Source organism: Ceratotherium simum, chromosome 7, assembly GCF_057802395.1.
Source record: "Ceratotherium simum simum isolate JZ-2026a chromosome 7, ASM5780239v1, whole genome shotgun sequence".
Lineage (NCBI taxonomy): Eukaryota > Metazoa > Chordata > Mammalia > Perissodactyla > Rhinocerotidae > Ceratotherium > Ceratotherium simum.
Window position 1 is genome coordinate 41,261,377 of NC_141906.1, and position 19,532 is coordinate 41,280,908.

The 19,532-nt window shown below is 36.5% G+C and overlaps 1 protein-coding gene across 2 annotated transcripts in view; it reads left to right on the top strand.

Annotated features, from left to right (window-relative positions):
• Positions 1 to 1,449: 1,449 nt before the first annotated feature.
• HIKESHI (heat shock protein nuclear import factor hikeshi) overlaps positions 1,450 to 19,532 on the top strand; it is a 42,796-nt gene continuing 24,713 nt past the window's right edge. The window contains exons 1-3 of one of the 2 annotated variants that reach the window (XM_087433556.1): positions 1,452 to 1,632; positions 2,158 to 2,219; positions 4,994 to 5,231. In XM_087433556.1, the coding sequence (XP_087289682.1) occupies positions 2,205 to 2,219; positions 4,994 to 5,231 (253 nt within the window). In that variant the 5' untranslated portion in view covers positions 1,452 to 1,632; positions 2,158 to 2,204. Of the gene's footprint in view, positions 1,633 to 2,157; positions 2,220 to 4,993; positions 5,232 to 19,532 lie in introns of both variants that reach the window. The other variant, XM_014790393.2, reaches the window with a different exon arrangement.

Below are 19,532 nucleotides of genomic sequence, written 5' to 3' on the forward strand. Positions count from 1 at the left end.
ATTTCTTATTATTTCACGGGGTACACGGTGGGTATAAAGACATGGAAAATTAGTTAGGAAAGGTAATAATGCTAAATGCTAACATTTTATTAAGCTATATTCTAGTTACTATTTAATACTTTACATGTAAAAACCTTCATAACAACCTTATGATGTAGATACTATTATGTTATTATCCCATTTTACGGATGGGGAAAAGGAGGGATAGAAGTGATAGGTAAGTAGTCTAAGATTATATAGCTAATAAATGACAGAGATGGGCTCCGAACCCAAGCAGTTTGCGCCTTATGAAGTGGTCTCATCATTGCCTTTCTATTTTGAAGGTTCTGAGATGTCTTAGGTAGAAATATCCTCTTCTATCTCTTCATATTTCACTTGGCTATCTCAAAGGAGTATCTGAGATAAGATAGGGTGGTCTGAGTTTATCCAGCCAGAGTAGAGGCCAAAGGACTGTTCCAAACACTCTGATCCTCCACATGTAACCTGGGGTTGGGAAGAGAAATCTGCTGACGGCTGGTGGACTAAGCTCAGATATTTCAAGTTGGGCAGAGACCCCCGGGGGAGGGATATCCTACCTGGCTATGCAAGAGGAAAGCGAATCGAAGCTGTGAAAGGGAGAATGAGTATTGGAGGCAATCAGTACTTGATGCCAGTTCTTTCCCCTATTGTTTATTATTTTCTATGAACCTTTTCCGCAAATGCATATAGAAAAAAATAAGTCATTTTACAATAAAACTCACATTAGTTAAGCACTGCCATGATCTATTCTGTGTTCTATATATATGAATTCATTTAACCCTCACAGCAACCCTAGGAGACAGGCACGATTATTATTCTTATTTTACAAATAGGGACATTAAAGCACAAAGATATTATTATATAACTTGCTTACAGTTTTACAGCAAATAAATGAGGGAGCTAAGTGAAGCTAGAAAGAACTACAATAATGTTGTCACTAAGTACAAAACAGCTGGTTAAAAATTAGTTCTGAGCTCTATGTAGCAGAAACAACTCGGATTTGGATCAGGACTTGGATTCAGGGTCCAACATTTAGCGGTGTGTAAAGATTTGGGGCTGGTCACTCTGGGCAATTTCCTCGCCTACAAAATGGAGATAGTAATACCTACCTTATATGGTTTTTGTAAGGATCTGGTGAAGCCATGATTGTAAGAGCGCACTGTAATCTCTAAAATGTTACACAAACGTGAGAAACATTTCCCGACACTGGATTCGGAAATTTGGCATGTGGACTATCAATCCCAACAGGCAAATCCTCCTGGCTCCCTTCCCGGAAACCGGCGCAAGGCCCTCTGGGACTTGTAGTCTTGTACCGGCTCTGGCCTGCTTTCCTCCCTTAGTCTAGGCGGCTGGGTGTAAGCCCCGGAAGTACTTATCGCCTGAGAAGCGTGTTGGTTAGAAAGGCAGGGTCAGAGGCCGTGGGGGCACAAGGCGTTCCTGCCGCTGGCCTAGTCGCTATGTAGCGGAGGGGCAGGCGCCCTCCTGCATGTTCTGGAAGGTTCTTGGATTCGACTAGGGCGGTAACCGTAGGACATCTAGTCGCCACTTTCGGGTCCCTGTCGGCCGAGCGGAGCCGCTGCCGCCATGTTTGGCTGCTTGGTGGCGGGGAGGCTGGTGAGGATGGGGCTGGGTGATATCAGGAAGGGGGCAGGGCACCGAGAGCGAAGCCCCGGGAAGGGGAGGGTGCGAGGGATGCGGGGAAATCCCCTCATGTCTGCTTTCCGGCTGAGAGTGTGAGAGTGGGGAAGGGGCGCCGGGGTGTTTGCTTTCCTTTGCCCCAGCTCTGTTCAGAGTTATTAGCTGCCGTTTTTCGAGTGTGCAGTATATACTAGGCAGTGCATGCCTTTTGTCTGTTTCTCGTCATTTCAGCCTTCTATGTAGCGCTTATTGGGCACCTCAAACTTAATCCTTTTAACTCGTGGGATGGTTATTATTCCCATTTTGCAGTAGAGGAGCTTAAATTCAATCGGCAGGATAAATACTCGCCTAAACTCATCAAGTGAGTTGGAGGTAAATTTGGCATTCGAATCTAGTCTGTAGCGCCCTGTTTCTCAAAGATTAAGGTGCTCCGGCAGAGTGTATCTGCTGGGTCCTTTTGGAAGAAGAGCCCTAGTAAAAATATGCTTAATATAATTGCAGGTTGGCTGATAGAAACTCCTGAAATTTAAGTGTGAGCCACATCTGAGATGACCCCGAAGGATGTGAGCAGCGAATTTCCTTATTGGTCAAAAGAGATAATAACCTTCCTTGCTGGATTATTAGAATTAAATGAGATCAGCACCTGGAATTGTTCAGGAATAATCTGGAGGGTGAATCTTGCTTGGCTTCTTAGAAACCACTCAGAAATCCATTTCAGACCTGACTCTTCACCTAGAGTTAATTTTCTTTCTTTTTTTTTCTCCCTGCTTTGTTGAATGTTGCAGCCTCTTTGTTGAATTGTTAAGTTTTTCATCAATTTTTGGTAATGTACTGTATTCTGTACACAGTTCTAAGGAACCACAAAGATAAGTTGGAGAAGACTAGCTTCAGAAAGTTTATTGTCTGTCTCTTGAATGACTGGGAGGTCCCTTTTGGTGATGATGGTAATTGGTAATACTGGTGAGATAACTTTGGATTGCCCCTGCTCTTGATAGGAAAAATGAAAGGAGCAGCCTGGAATGAGTGTGAGACTTAGATGAGTGAGTGTCATGAATGAATGACATTTAAAATGTGTGTTTTTTTTTTTAAAGAATAAAAAGACCATATGGAATCCTTGTATGTCTCATGTTGTCAACTAATTTGGAAGGAAATTTAGTTACAGCAGTACCTGTATGTATTTACCTGACACCTAACCTCTGTAATGGATGTCCAGTAGAGGTTCCTTCAAGACAACACTTTTTAGGGGTGTTCGACTCTGTAAGGAGTATTAGAACACCTTAATAAAAATGAAGGGCAAATAAACTTAGTGACATCTCAAAACTTCACTACATTATTCTCTTTCTAGAAGAATCCACTTATCTAAAGTTATGAACTCAGTTTTCATTCCTTGGAAATTTTTACTTAAATAAAAGAGTACCTTTTTTCCTAAGGTCAAGGATTAGAGTGTCATAATACAGACTTACAGAATGTCTGGTGCCTTATACAGAGTTGACATTTAAGAAATGTTTGATGATTATTTCAAGACTTGTAAATACCATAATTTTATATGCCTTTTAAGATTATGTGCATGCCAAAAACTGGTGAAATTGAATTTAACACTGCTACAGGCAGTTTGGTTTATATTTGTGTTGTTCCTTTGTTTTATTCTCTATATTAAACTGGAGGGTTTTTAATTGGGTCAGAAAACTTCAGAAGAGGGAATCTGAACTTGACTTTTAAGAATGCTCATCCTTGGTCTCTTGGAAACAAATTTAGGGCAGTTGATACTACCGTATCTCTAATACATAGATGGAGTTGCATAGTGTATTTTTGTTAAGTGTCTTTGTAGTAGTAAATAGGTTATTATAGAGGAAAAAAGTAGGCATTTTAGTAACAATCAGCAAGTATTAGGAATGGAAAAGAAGTTGCATTCTAGGTTATAAGAATTGACCATATAGAGTCTTCAGAAATACTGATAGTAATTCAGATTTGGTGACTAGAGAGGCAATAGCTACTAAAAAAACAAAACCAAAAAACCTTATAGAAGGTAAACTCTTGACAGCCTATTGACCTGAGTGTGCTCAGAATTGATACTTCTCTTTGCTAATGGATGTAGTATAGCAATTATCAGTAATTTTCTAAAACTGTAAAAAGGAATTTTCTCTGAAAGTAGATTTCTCAAACTTCAAAATAAGATACGATCTCATTCTATAAATTGATGTTCAATTCTAGAGCAGAAAATTAGATTATGAAATGAGTCAAGAGGAAACTTACAGGTTCCCGCTTACACTTTCAAAGTAGAATTTTTACATTTTGTATACAGTCTATTCTCACTATTTGCAATAGTTATGTTCTGTAAAGTCTCTGTGAACACTGAATTGGTAAATACTGAATCATTGCCTGTAGGGGAAATATGGGGTTAGGTTCCTACAAGCCTCTGATGACATTTTTTATCAGCCTGTCATCACATAATCTTGTTTTATGTGTGTTTCTGTTTAAGGACACCTTATTTAATACATATTGTTGATTTGTTAACATTGAACTCACAGCACTGTAACTCATATCTGAATAAAACTTGTATAATGCATGTTTTCTCAGTAAGGCACGTAACAACCTTGGCTTAGGAACACTAGCCGGCATTTTGGCTTGGCCATTTTAAACAGCAAAATCACCACCGAAAAGCCCAAAAGTAGACACACATGTGGCACTAAGGAGACTGAGAAAAGAACACTTGTTTACAGTATGAAAGCTGAAACAGAAGGCGCAGTGTAGCTTTGTTCCACCTGAGCCGGGAACATGTGCGTCAGGCAACTCAAAATTTTTGCTGCCTCAAAAGTGCAACTAAAATGATTTTGGGGTTACGAATATACATTAGTGAGTTGGCAAATTGGCAAATATGGAATCTGCAAATAATGAGAATTGACTGTAATTACTTCTGGATTGCTTACCCATTTTAATTACCTGAGGTTCTTTACCTTTAAACTAGAGGATAAGGCTTTCTTGGTATGGTGTTTTGAACAACCTTTTGTTTTTATAACATTCTGAAGCTAGAGTGATTTATTTATGTGAGTTAAATCCTTTCAGGGCACTTATGAAATAATTTGGTTATATTTTTAAAAGATTACATTCATTAAATCATCATTTTAAGGCTAAATGTCTATTTTTGGATTCTCTATTAAAATTAGCACAGTTTATGGTATGTTTGGTAGTTCCATAATTAGAGTACCAAATTGACCCAACTTTATACTTAGTATAATGACTGTAATTGACTGTACTTGGAACAGAGCTTACAGCAATACTGTAAGGGTTATAGAAACTCATCAGACTATTGAACTAAGACGAGTTTCTTATTTTCTAGGTGCAAACAGCTGCACAGCAAGTGGCAGAGGATAAATTTGTTTTTGACTTGCCTGATTATGAAAATATCAACCATGTTGTGGTTTTTATGCTGGGAACAATCCCATTTCCAGAGGGAATGGGAGGATCTGTCTACTTTTCCTATCCTGATTCAAATGGAATGCCAGTATGGCAACTCCTAGGATTTGTCACGAATGGGAAACCAAGTGCCATCTTCAAAATTTCAGGTCTTAAATCTGGTAAGAATAATATATTAAAATAGTTTCATAATTAAACTGTTTTCTTAATAGCATAACATAGAATATGGCTTTTTTACCTTTCATGATATTTTTCTGGTTGCTAAAGTAATATATAACATTATTTTTTTAAAAAATCAGACAATACTGAAACATATGAAAAATGGTAAGTGAAAGACCACCTTGGCTCCTCATACTCCCATCCTCTGCCCCTGGAGAGAACCACTCACTATTGTTCTCTTTGTATGGTATATACCTTTGTAAAGGGATTTTTCTGAAATAGTGGGTGTTTTAGTAAATATTGAGAGGAATCTTCTCTTAATTTGTAATATGCACATCTATGTTTTAAATAAACAGATAAACCAAGTAGACTTGTATAGGAAGTAAAATGAGAGTCCTTTTTTTCCATGAAGATTTTTATGGAAATCTAAAAATCTAAATTTAAAAATCTTTTTAGATTTTTATTTCCATAAAAAGAAACTTTTCAATTTGGTTTACCCCTTCAATGTTCTTCTCTTGGTTGTATCGACATTGCGGATGTTAGCCCTTACAGGGACATAATCCTGGCTTTGACGAAACTAGGTACCATTTACTCCCATTGAATCTCTGGTTCTCTTGAAAATCTAGATGAAAACAGACATGAAAATTCTTACAATATAAATATACATTCTTCTGGAAATTGTCTATAGAGTCCAAGGAAAAATTATATTTAGCCAACATGTTTATATATTTAACAAACATTTGGGTATCTACTATGGATTTAAAGGTAATGATTACATTCTTGCCTGAGGTAACTCATATTCTTATAAAGATAGTTCTGTAGACCTGTAATTAGAACGGTGAAAAGTAATAGTGGATGTTTGTATGAAGTGCTGAGAGAGAATAGGAAAGGGAGCAATTAACTCTTAAGTAGGTTGAGGAAGGTTTCTTGGAGAAGGTGATATTGGACCTCTTGGGAAGATGAGTAGGAGTTTGTCAGGCCTATGAGAAGCCTATTTGGCATTCTTTTCTAGGTGGAGGTAATATGGGTATAATGACGCAAGTTTGAAAGCATGGTATGCTCAAGGCAGGGTATATAAGGATAGGATAGGCAGGCACAGATCATGAAAAGCTTTATGTGTCACACTGACTCATTTGAATTTAATAGGTCAGCAATTTTAACATGCTTAGATCACAGACCTATTTGATAGTATTATAAAAAACGTGTAACATAATGTAAACATAATGTAAACACTAAAAAATTTTCTCGTACTCTGAAGCCCATCTGTGTATCCTTCCCCATGAAAGACTGCTCTTGTAGGAATAGAGGAGCCAGTGAATAATTTTGGGTAGGGAAATGATATGATCAAATTTTGTTTGTAGCCTGAAGGCTGTGTGAAGAATGAACTGGAACAGTTCTGGCTGGGTGATAGACTGTTGGCTGCTATTATTTTATAAAGTTGGAATTCTACCAGAAGAAATGGGAGAGAGCAATATTTAAAGCTAAAAATTGTTTAGAATTGATAATAAATAGTAATTTCTAGATTTAAGAAGCAGGATAAATCCCTAAAGTCCTTCTCAGTGGGCATTCCATGAGCTAATTATCCCTAATCCCTAAAGCCAAGGTTCTTAAAGTAGTGTTCCCTGAACAGCAGCATCAGCATCACCGCCTTGGAACTTGTTAGAAATGCAAATGGTAGGACCCTAGACCTTCTGAAGCAGAAACAGTAGGTGGAGTCCGGAAGTCTGTATTTAAATAAGTTCCCTAGGTGTTTGTGTTGTATGCTAAACTTTGAGAACCACTGCCCTAGGGCATCCACTGTGTGTAATGAATTAATGCCTCTTATATATATATAGCCTGGTATTAATTCTGAACAGTCTTTGGGAGGATTAAGAAAATAGTCATTTTCAAATCACTTTTTCTCTTTTCTGGGGCTATGCCTAAAAATAAGTGGATAATCTATAAGTAGAAAAATATAAATAGACAATTCAATACATTCTAGTGAAATTACTGGACATTAAATATATAGAGAAAGTAGTAAAGGAACCAGAAAGAGAAGACAAGTCATTTATAACTGAATAGCAGTTAGTTAGGCAGATTTATCAAGAGCATGAATAAGAGGTCAAAACCCAATAGATTAATATCTTCAGAGTGCCAAGGAAAAATAAAGTAACTCTCAAAACTCATTCTAAACTGAAGGAGAAGTAAATGTATTTTCAAATGGAGATGGAGAGTTCACTACTCATAGACCATTACAAAGGACTGCTGAGGGTATTTGTACTTTATAGGAGGAAATTGAACCCTGAATGTAGAAGAGGATGCACAATGCAAAGTTAGCAAAGAAACTGGTAAACATGTAGACAAATCTGGATGACCCGAGTGTATAAAACAACACAATAAGTAACTTAAATGCACAAGAATTAAATACTGTACTAGAAAATGCATATGACAAGAGGGTTAGTGATCTGAGTTAAAGCTTTCTGAGGTCCTGTTATTTAGCAAGAGTGATAATATTGATTCTGCTTTCAAGTAATCCTGTTAAAATTTTAAGGAAAACTAAAAAAAGAAAAAGAAAAAAGAAAAAGAGGGAAAAAGCATTGTATATTAAAAACCAAACAAGATAGTGGAAATAATTTCAGCTATATCAGCTATCAAAATAAATGTGAACAGACTAAACTTACCAGAGACAACATGGAGACTCCAGGGTGGGATTTTTTTTAAAATGCAGCAAGCAAATAATTATATTGCTGTTTATGAGTAATGGGTCTAAAACATTCTAACACAAGGAACCAAAAAAAAAAAAGCTGTCTTAGGTAAATTAATTTTAAGAAAAATTAGACTGAGGCAGAAGCCTTATCAAGTATAAGACATTCATTCACTAGGAATGAGATAATTTTTTTTTCTTTTGTGAGGAAGATCAGCCCTGAGCTAACATCTGTGCTAATCCTCCTCTTTTTTTTGCTGAGGAAGACCGGCTCTGAGCTAACATCTATTGCCAATCCTCCTCCTTCTTTTTTTCCCCAAAGCCCCAGCGGATAGTTGTATGTCATCATAGTTGCACATCCTTCTAGTTGCTGTATGTGGGACACGGCCTCAGCATGGCTGGAGAAGCGGTGCGTTGGTGCGCTCCCGGGATCCGAACCCGGGCTGCCAGTAGCGGAGTGCACGCACTTAACCGCTAAGCCATGGGCCCGGCCCAGGAATGAGATAATTCACTAGGAAGACTTAAATATTTCTAGGTAAAGATAAATGTCATGAATTGTGTGTATATATAACATAACTTCAAATATATAAAGAAAAAATATTGACATTACAATGATAAATGGACAGCCTTACAATTAATACTTTAATTATCTCTCAATAATTAATACATCAAGTAAATAAAATATTAGTAAAGAAGGAAGATTAGAATAAAAGAGTTAACAAGCTGGAGCTAAGGGACATTTACAGAACCCTGCAACTAATAATTAGATCACACACATTTTTGAAGTATACAGAACATGTATGAAATTTGACCACATACTAAGTCATGAAGCAAGCTGCAGCAAATGGCAGATAATCAACCCACAATGCAATGTAATTACAAATCAAAAGATGAAACATTGCCACATTTAGAAACTCAAAAATATTCAAAAGTAATTCATGGGTCATAGAAGAAATGATCATGGAAGTTAAACTTCTACAGAAACCAAAATAAAACGTCACATATCAAACCTTTTGAATGCAGGTGAGGTAGTAGTAAAGAGATTAACTCATAGGCTTAAATGCATATATGTGAAAAGAGATTGAAATGAGGGAGCTAAGTATTTAACGTAAGCAACCCAAAGAGAGTAGAAGAGAGGGATAATGCTAAGAATAGAAGTTAATGACAAAAAGCAAACTATAGAGGGGCTGAAGGAAATAAAAATCTGATTCTTTGAAAAGACTAATAAAATGATGAGCCACTGAAAAGGTGTATTGAGGAAAAAGAGAAGGCTCAAATAATGTTATTAAAAATGTGAAAATGGAGACATAACTATAAATATGGTAGAGATTAAATAAAATTTATGGGGAATTTAATGCCAGTACATTTGAGAATGACAAAAGGAACAGATGAAATTGGCTGTTTTCTAGAAAAATATACCAAACAGACTCAAGAATAAATTAAAATCCTGAATAGATATAATATCAATAAAGGAATTAAAATCAGTAATTAAAAATGTACCTCTCCCTTCCATATACAATTGTTAGGCTTAGATGGTTTTACAAAGTTCAACTAAACCTTTATGAAACAAATTGTTCGCATCTTAAATAAACCGTCAGAGTAGGAAAAGAGGCCAAGTTACTCAGGTTATGTTTAGAAGCCAGTATAACCTCCATATCAGAAAGGACAAGGACAGTATGAGAGAGGAAATTTGGCCTAAGCCAATTTTATTTAGTTAGGATTTTTATATCTATGTATGTAAAAAAGTTACAAAGTGAATTCAACAGGGTATCTTATTTTTAAAAACTTTTCATTATAGAAAATTCAAGCATATACGAAAGCAGACCAAATGGAATATTGAATCCCTCTCTACTCATCACCCAGCTTCAAGAAAGACCACCTCATGGATACTATTATTTCATGTGTATTCCCGCTCACTTCTCCCTTCTCATATTATTTGGAAGCAGATTCCAGAATCACAACATGCAATCTATAAATATATTAGTATGTTTCTCTGAAAGACAGGTCTTTTTTAAAAAGATGACTATACTACTGTGCTGTTATTACACCTAAAAACAAACAATAATTCCTTAATATCGAATTGAATATCTAATCAGCATTCAGATTTCTGATGGTCTCAGAAGTTTCATGTCTTTATATTTTAAAGTTTTTCAATACTTTCAACCAACATCTGTGTAAGATTCTTCTATTGCAGTTGGTTGATCTCTCAAGTATCTTTTATAAAAACCAAAGAGTTAATGTATTGTCTGTCCTCTATTTCCAGTAAATTAGTTGGATTTAGAGGTTTGATCAGATTTCATTTGACTTCATTTTTAAAATTTTTTTTTTTTTTTTTGCTGAGGAAAACTGACTCAGAGCCAACGTCTATTGCCAATCCTCCTCCCCCCCTTTTTTTTTCCCCCCAAAGCCCCAGTAGATAGTTGCATGTCATAGCCGTACATCCTTCCAGTTGCTGTATGTGGGACGTGGCCTCAGCATGGCCGGACAAGCGGCACGTTGGTGTATGCCCGGGATGCGAACGCCGGCTGCCGGCAGTGGAGCGTGCGCACCCACTGCCAAGCCACGGGTTTTTTTTTTTTTTTTTTTTTTTAAAGATTTTATTTATTTATTTTTTCCCCCCAAAGCCCCAGTAGATAGTTGTGTGTCATAGCTGCACATCCTTCTAGTTGCTGTATGTGGGACGCGGCCTCAGCATGGCCGGAGAAGCAGCGCGTCGGTGCGCGCCCGGGATCCGAACCCGGGTCGCCAGCAGTGGAGCGCGCTCACCTAACCACCAAGCCACGGGGCCGGCCCGCCACGGGTTTTTAAAAACTATTTTTTAAATTTTTTGGCAGGATTTTTATAGGTAATTGTGTGCTCTTTGATCAGAAAGTACATGTATGGTTATCTCTTTGTGAAATTAGCAGCCATTTAAATGCAATGCCTAGATTTGTTAATTCAAGAGGGGTTCAAAGTGATATTCTAATTCTGTCATTTCATTTATTAGCTGTAAAGACATACTTGCATACCTACTATTTGGTTACCCAGGGGTAGAGTCATTATAGGAAAGGCAGGAGAAATGCTCGATTCTTTGTCTTTATATACCAATGTTCAAAAAATGAGTTGATTCTCTGACATCCTCCAGAAGTAACCAATAAGTTTTTTTTAAAGAATTATGAAATCATGGAGAGAGAGAGATATGTGTATTAGTGTATTTATTTATATTTGATGTGTTCTAACCATTGGTATACCATCAGGATCCAGTGGACCTAATTTTAATTTTTCAGTTTATTTTTTAGGAAGATATTGGTATTTTGTGACTTTTGTCCTTTCTTAAGAAATCTAAAGAACAGAGAAAAGTTATTGTTATTAACAATTTTAATAGCTTTATTGAATTATAATCGACATACAATAAACTGCACATGTTTGAAGTGTACGGTTTGATAAATTTTGATATTTGTATGTGCCTTAAAACTATCATCACAATCAAGGTAATGAACATATGCATCACCCCTAAAAGTCCTCCACCCTAGGCAACTACTGATCTACTTTCTGTCACTATAAAATAGTTTGCATTTTCTCGAGTTTTACATAAATGAAATTATACAGTATGTACTCTTTTTTATTTACCTGGCTTTTTTCACTCAGCAATACTCAAGTAGTATTCCATTGTATGGATATACCACAGTTTGTTTATCCATTCACCTGTTGATGGACGTTTGGATTGTTTCCAATTTTTGGCTCATAAAAGTAAAGCTGCCATGAACATTCATGTACAAGTCTTTGTATGGACATATGCTTTCATTTCTCTTAGGTAAATACCTAGGAGTGGAATGGCTGGATCATTAAAGTTGTTTGTATAACTTTTTAAGATATTTTGCAACATGTTGTTCCATTTTACATTTCAGCCAGCAGTGTATAAAAGTTCCAGTTCCTCCGTGTTCTTGCCAACGCTTGGTATGGTCAGTTTTAGACATTCTAATAGGCGTGTAGTGGTATCCCATTGTGTTTTAAATTTGCATTTCCCTAATTACTAGTGATATTGAGCATTTTTTCATGTGCTTATTTGCTCTCTATATATCTTCCTTGGTGGAATCTTTGTTCAAATCTTTTGCCTGTTTTTTTTTTTCCCCCTGAGGAAGATTAGCCCTGAGCTAACATCTGTGGCCAGTCTTCCTCGTTTTTTGCTTAAGGAATATTAGCCCTGAGCTAACATCTGTGCCAGTCTTCCTCTACTTTATATGTGGTTGCCACCACAGTGTGGCTGATGAGTGGTGTAGGTCCCTGCCTGGGGTCCAGACCCATGAACCTGGGCCACCAAAGTGGAACACCCTGAACTTAACTACTGTGCCATGGGGCCAGCCCCTTGCCTGTTTTTTTTTTTTATTGGGTTGTTTTCTTATTGTTCAGTTTTGAGAGTTCTATGTATATTCTCGATACAAGTTATAAATAAGATATGTGACTTGAAAATATTTTTTCCTAGTGTTTGGCTTGTCTTTTCTCTTAACACCGTCTGTTGTAGAGCAGATTTTTTTTTTTATTGATGTTTTAATGGTTTTTAACATTGTGAAATTTTGGGTTGTGCATTTTTGTTTGTCCATCACCATATATTTGACTCGCTTCACCCCTTGTGCCCACCTCCCACCCCCACTGCCCCTGGTAACCACAGTACAGTTTTCTCTGTCCATGTGTTGGTTTATATTCCACATATGAGTGAGATCATACGGTGTTTGTCTTTCTCTTTCTGGCTTATTTCACTTAACATAATACGCTCCAGGCCCATCCATGTTGTTGCAAATGGGACGATTTTGTCTTTTTTTTATGGCTGAGTAGTATTCCATTGTATATATATACCACATTTTCTTAATCCAGTCGTCAGTTGAGGGACATTTAGGTTGCTTCCACTTCTTGGCTATGGTGAATAATGCTGCAGTGAACATAGGGGTGCATAAGTCTCTTTGGATTGTTGATTTCAGGTTCATTGGATAGATTCCCAGTAGTGGGATGGCTGGGTCATAGGGCATCTCTATTTTTAGTTCTTTGAGGAATCTCCGTACCGTTTTCCATAGAGGCTGCACCAGTTTGCGTTCCCACCAGCTGTGTATGAGGGTTCCTATTTCTCCACGTCCTCTCCAACACTTGTTTTTTGTCTTGGTGATTATAGCCATTCTAATGGGTGTGAGGTAGTATCTTAGTGTTGTTTTGATTTGCATTTCCCTGATGATTAGTGATGTTGAACATCTTTTCATGTGCCTATTGGCCATCTGTATATCTTCTTTGGAGAAGTGTCTGTTCATTTCCTCTGCCCATTTTTTGATTGGGTTGTTTGTTTTTTTGTTGCTCAGTTGTGTGAGTTCTTTATATATTATGGAGATCAACCCCTTGTCACATGTATGTTTTGCAAATATTCTCTCCCAGCTGGTTGGTTGTCTGTTCATCTTGATTCTGGTTTCGTTTGTCTTATAGAAGCTCTTTAATCTGATAAAGTCCCACTTGTTTATTTTTTCTTTAGTTTCCCTAGTCTGGGTAGGCATGTCATCCGAAAAGATTCCTTTATAACCAATGTCAAATAGTGTGTTGCCTATATTTTCTTCTATGAGTTTTATAGTTTCAGGTCTCACCTTCAGGTCTTTGATCCATTTTGAGTTAATTTTTGTGAATGGCGATAGCAGATGGTCCACTTTCATTCTTTTACGTGTGGCTGTCCAGTTTTCCCAACACCATTTATTGAAGAGACTTTCCTTTCTCTATTGTATGTTCTTAGCACCTTTGTCGAAAATTAGCTGTCCGTATATGTGTGGTTTTATTTCTGGGCTTTCAGTTCTGTTCCATTGATCTGTGTGTCTGTTTTTGTACCAGTACCATGCTGTTTTGATTACTATTGCTTTGTAGTATGTTTTGAAGTCAGGGATTGTGATGCCTCCTGCTTTGTTCTTTTTTCTTAGGATTTCTTTAGCTATTCGGGTTCTTTTGTTGCCCCATATAAATTTTAGTATTCTTTTTTCTATTTCTGTGAAGAATGTCATTGGGATTCTGATTGGGATTGCATTGAATCTGTAGATTGCTTTAGGTAATATAGACATTTTAACTATGTTTATTCTTCCAATCCACGTGCATGGGATATCTTTCCATTTCTTTATGTCATCATGGATTTCTTTCAATAATGTCTTATAGTTCTCATTGTATAGGTCCTTCACCTCCTTGGTAAGATTTATTCCTAGGTATTTTATTCTTTTTGATGCAATTGTAAATGGTATTATCTTTTTGAGCTCTCTTTCTGTTAGTTCATTATTAGCATACAGAAATGCAACTGATTTTTGTAGATTGATTTTGTACCCTGCAACTTTGCTGTAGTTGTTGATTGTTTCTAATAGTTTTCCAACAGATTCTTTAGGGTTTTCTATATATACAATCATGTCATCTGCAAATAGTGAGAGTTTCACTTCTTCGTTACCTATTTGGATTCCTTTGATTCCTTTTTCTTGCCTAATTGCTCTGGCCAAAACCTCCAGTACTATGTTGAACAGGAGTGGTGAGAGGGGGCAGCCCTGCCTCGTTCCTGTTCTCAGAGGAATGGCTTTCAGTCTTTCCCCGTTGAGTATGATGTTGGCTGTGGGTTTGTCATAAATAGCCTTTATTATGTTGAGGTACTTTCCTTCTATTCCCATTTTGTTGAGAGTTTTTATCATAAATGGATGTTGTATCTTGTCAAATGCCTTCTCTGCATCTATTGAGATGATCATGTGGTTTTTATTCTTTGTTTTGTTGATGTGATGTATCACATTGATTGATTTGCGGATGTTGAACCATCCCTGCATCCCTGGTATAAATCCGACTTGATCATGGTGTATGATCTTTTTAATGTATTGTTGTATTCGGTTTGCCAATATTTTGTTGAGGATTTTTGCATCAATGTTCATCAGCCGTATTGGCCTGTAATTTTCTTTCTTTGTATTGTCTTTGTCTGGCTTTGGTATCAGGGTGATGTTGGCCTCGTAGAATGATTTAGGAAGTATGCCATCTTCCTCTGTTTTCTGGAATAGTTTGAGAAGGATGGGTATTAAATCTTCTTTGAATGTTTGGTAAAATTCACTGGAGAAGCCATCTGGTCCTGGACTTTTATTTTTTGGGAGGTTTTTGATTACTATTTCAATCTCTTTACTTGTGATTGGTCTGTTCAGATTCTCCATTTCTTCTTGGTTCAGTTTTGGGAGGTTGTATGAGTCTAAGAATTTATCCATTTCTTCTAGATTGTCCAATTTGTTGGCATATAATTTCTCATAGTATTCGTAGAGCAGAAATTTTTAATTTTGATGAAGTCCAAGTTTTCAATTTGGTCTTTTTTGAATTGTGCTTTTGGTATTGTGTCTAAGAAATCTCTGCCTAATGCAAGGTTACAAAGATTTTCTCCTAGAAGTTTTTTAGTTTTAGATTTTGCATTTATATTTGGGATCCACTTTGAATTAATTTTTGTATTTAGTCCAAGGTATGGATTGAAGTTCAAATTTTTTCTTTTTGCAAATGGATATCACACTGTTCCAGCATCATTATTGAAAAGATGAAGTAATGACACATTTTTCTGCATCCATGATCAAACTTATTCACTTGATATTTACTTGGGAGCTCTCAAAGTGCTCCATTTTATTTTATTTTTTATTTTTTTATTTTTTTGTGAGGAAGATTAGCCCTGAGCTAACATCCATGCCAATCCGCCTGTTTTTGCTGAGGAAGACTGGCCCTGAGCTAACGTCTGTGCCCATCTTCCTCCACTTTATGTGGGACGCCGCCTCAGCATGGCCCGACAAGCGGTGCGTCGGTACGTGCCTGGGATCCGAACCTGGGCCGCCAGCAGCAGAGCGCACGCACTCAACCGCCACGCCAAGGGGCCAGCCCCAAAGTGCTCCATTTTAAAGTAAAATATAAACATACATAAATGAATATTTATATGAATATTTATGTATTGATTTAAAAAGGAAAGAAATGGAAATAGATACTATTATAGTTTTTTTTTTAACAATAAATCACTAATTGGAAAACATGTTAGAAGAAAACAAGTTAGAAGAGGATACTGGCAAATATTTATAGTAATAAGGAATACAGGAGGAGGAGCAACTAATTTAGGGGAAGAGAGAATGTTTTTGGTTTGGGTTTTAGGATCCTGTGGAACATGATAGCAGTGTCTTAAGTATAAAGTGGTAGGTTTTGTTTGTATAGCAATAGACTAGTAGCCAGCTAACTTTTGCATAGTTGGAAAGTGCAGGCATATTTTGTACCCAGACTCATATGCATTGATTAAGGTTAATATTGGCCACCAGCCAGTAGACCAGGATCTGTTGCTTGTTTTTGGAGACATAGCAGTTAAATTGTCAATTTAAATGTCCTCATCCTACCCTCTCTTCGCCTCAGCTTTGCCAACATTTTGAGTTGGGAAAGGGGTACAACATCTCCTTTTCATTTATGATCATCACTGTATGCCCTGGAAGGGATGCTTTGGGAATCCTGAAAAGTGCTGTCTCCTGTCCTTTTCACATTGCCTTTGGCTATCTTTTCCCTTTTCTCTTGTGACACCCAAAAGGTTGGGGGCTAGGGGTGGGTGGCATTCTGGGAGCATAACAACCTAGACAAATCCTTATTGTGTTATTTCATCCAATCTGGAGAAAATCCAGCAATCAAAAATGAGTTAATTCAGTTGCTCTAACTAAAACTTTAGCAATAATAATTACTCAGTGAGATATGTTTACTGTTGTGGAGTTAGATAAAACAGTCCAAAACCCAATCCCAGAGTAATGCTTGATCCAGTACGGGAAAATGGATTTATTTCCATTATGATAATAAGACTAGTTCTTTTATTCTCCTGCTTTTTAAAAATAAATGGTTTCTCATCATTTCCATTATAACATGCTATTGATAGTTTTATCTATGAAAACAAAACAAAATTTTAAGGCAGTATTTGTCATGGGTAAAGCACAATGCTTTATTAAGGAAAAATAAAGCAGCTTAAAATATTTAGAGACTTAGTGTGTATCAACATTAAACGAATGATAAAATGCTATTAAAATGTTTTGGGTGGTTCTTTCCTAGTACGTTGTTTGGAGAAGCACTTTCTGGATGTTAAAAGTAGTAAAATTCTTAATTTATATATAAAAGATTAGACGTGTTATTCATATTAGGGAATGGTGTATTATTAAAATATAATAAGTGGACTTGTAATGGATTTATATTTTTGAACCTTTGAGGTGCTCTTAATAAATTTTCTTATATTGAGCAAACCTAGCTAACTTAGCACTCAGAGTGAGAGAGAGACTTGTTGAATAACTTTAGGAGGTGTGATTGAACTGAGAATTTATTAAGCAACAAATCTAACAGACTTTTATGGGAGTAGGGGGAGGGTAGAAGGTTAATTCAAATGAAACAAATTTCACGTTAAGAGACTTTGGAAGTGTTTGCCGTTCTCTGCTGGGTGATAACAGATTTCTGAACCTTGCACAGAACAGTTTGGTTGGGGAAGGTCAAGAGCGCTCTGTTGGGAGAATTGCAGTTGGTAGGGGGTTTTGAAACCAGTTACTGTGAGTTTTATTTTGATTGAGAGAAGATTCTTTGTGACTCTTGGGTTCTAAAAAGGAGTTATATGATGAATACATTTTTAGGCTAATGCTGGAACAATCTGAGGTGATGGTTAAGAAGTAGGTTAGGACTAAACTTGAAAATATAAAAGGAAGGGTTTGATATAAAGCAACGAGAGGGAACTTCCCTTTCTCCCTCCTCCCTCCCTCCATGGGGTATTGAAATCCTCAAAAAAAAAAAAAAAAAAAAAGTACAAGCTTTGGTGGTTAGAAAATTTGGAAAGTTTAAATGAGTCTCTTGCACTTTTGTCTTTAGATGCTGTCCTTGGTCTTCATAATATGGAAGAGACATTTAACCAAAAACTTAGTAACAATTTTGAAATACTGAGAGTTCTATATAAAGAGATTCTCTGCTTTATGGGAAGTGTATGCAAACTCAAATTAGCACATAAAAGGGAATATTAACAAAATTAAAATTTGTATGGAATTTCTTTTTAAAAAAGTGGGTAGCTATAGGTACTATAGTACAGGTAATATAAGTCATTTGCTATACTGTGATTTTCAGGTTGTCTATTTACATTGTGAAAGCTTGGGAAATATACTAGGAATTACTCTAGGCGTTTCTATTAAATAAATTACAGCAGAAAAAAGTACTGCTTATGTAGGTAAGACTTTGCTGTCTATCTCATTCTCAAGCAATTATTGAACATCTACTTCATTCTTAGCATGTATGTTTCAAAATGATAACTGCTCTCGGGATCTTTATATGTGTGTGAATATTAAAATCACTCCAAGACAATGTTCAAAAGAAACAGATTAGTGAGGTGAGATAATTGAAAATGGCTCTGTGGAAGATTAGACTGGAGCATGAACCTGAAGTGTGAATAGATTTGGATGGGATGGACATGGGAGGATGGGAATTGCATTTGGAGGTGATCAGAGTCATAAAAGTAGTAATATGCACTGCGCCTTCAAGTGACAGTGAGGAAGAGACATTCAAAGGTGGCTTGATAGGCTCGTATTTGGGAGGTATGGGGCGATAAGGTTTTAAAGGTGAAGTGGAGTGTTGTGTGATGGTCATGCTATGTGGGGTTTAAATTTTTTCTGGTAGGTAAGTCTTTGAGCAAGAGAATGATATTATTGAAAATGATGTTTTAGGAAAATCATTGTCTGGGATGGCTTGGAGAATCTTGTTGAGATTAGAACCAGAGAAGCCAGTTAGGAAGATTTTATAATGATTGAAGTTTGAAGGAAAGGGTAACATATTAAATATCTGCTTATGCAATGCGCTGTGCTAGGCTTTCACATGTGTTATCTCTTTAACCTTTAACAACATTTAAAGGTGGGTATTATTAGCCTCTGGTTTTCAAGAGGGTGGATGTCAGAGAAGTTAAATATTTTGCTCAGAGAAGAAAGTCTGCTAACGTTTAGGCATTATGTATAGATCTGCCTCTTTCAAATAGTTGTTTGTTGTATGGCAATACCATAATTTATTTAACTAATTTCTATTGATGGAAATTTGGGTTGTTTCCACATTTTTGTATTGTTTTGCTAGCAATGCTACAATAAATATTCTTACACAAATCTTTGTACATATTTTCTAGCACTGTATTTCTGTAGAAGAATCTCCTAGAAGTGGAACTGAATTCCTGGATTAAAATGGCCTTTAAAACAAATGGTATAGGAGGCCTGGAGAAAGGGTACTGAATGTGGATAATGGATCATGATTGTCATGGCATGTTTTAGAGAGTCCTAATAAAGGTACAGTGTACTTGGTACTACATAAAAAACTAATAGAGCATATCCTTGCCAAGTATAGTAACAGAGTAAGCCATGGAATATTAGAATGGAAGGCCCTAAAATAATTTAATCTAATCCTTAATATTACTGTTGACACTCTTGAGATCCAGCAAGTTTTAAAATGTTCCTACAATAGACCAGGGATTAGGATCTAGAGACTCAGATTTTTGGTTCACTATTCTAAGTGTAGTAGGTCTTTTCCTCTCTCAAAGTAAATTTAAGGAGAAAACGACATTCGAATTCCTTGCCATTGTTTTATATATATATGTATGTATAGT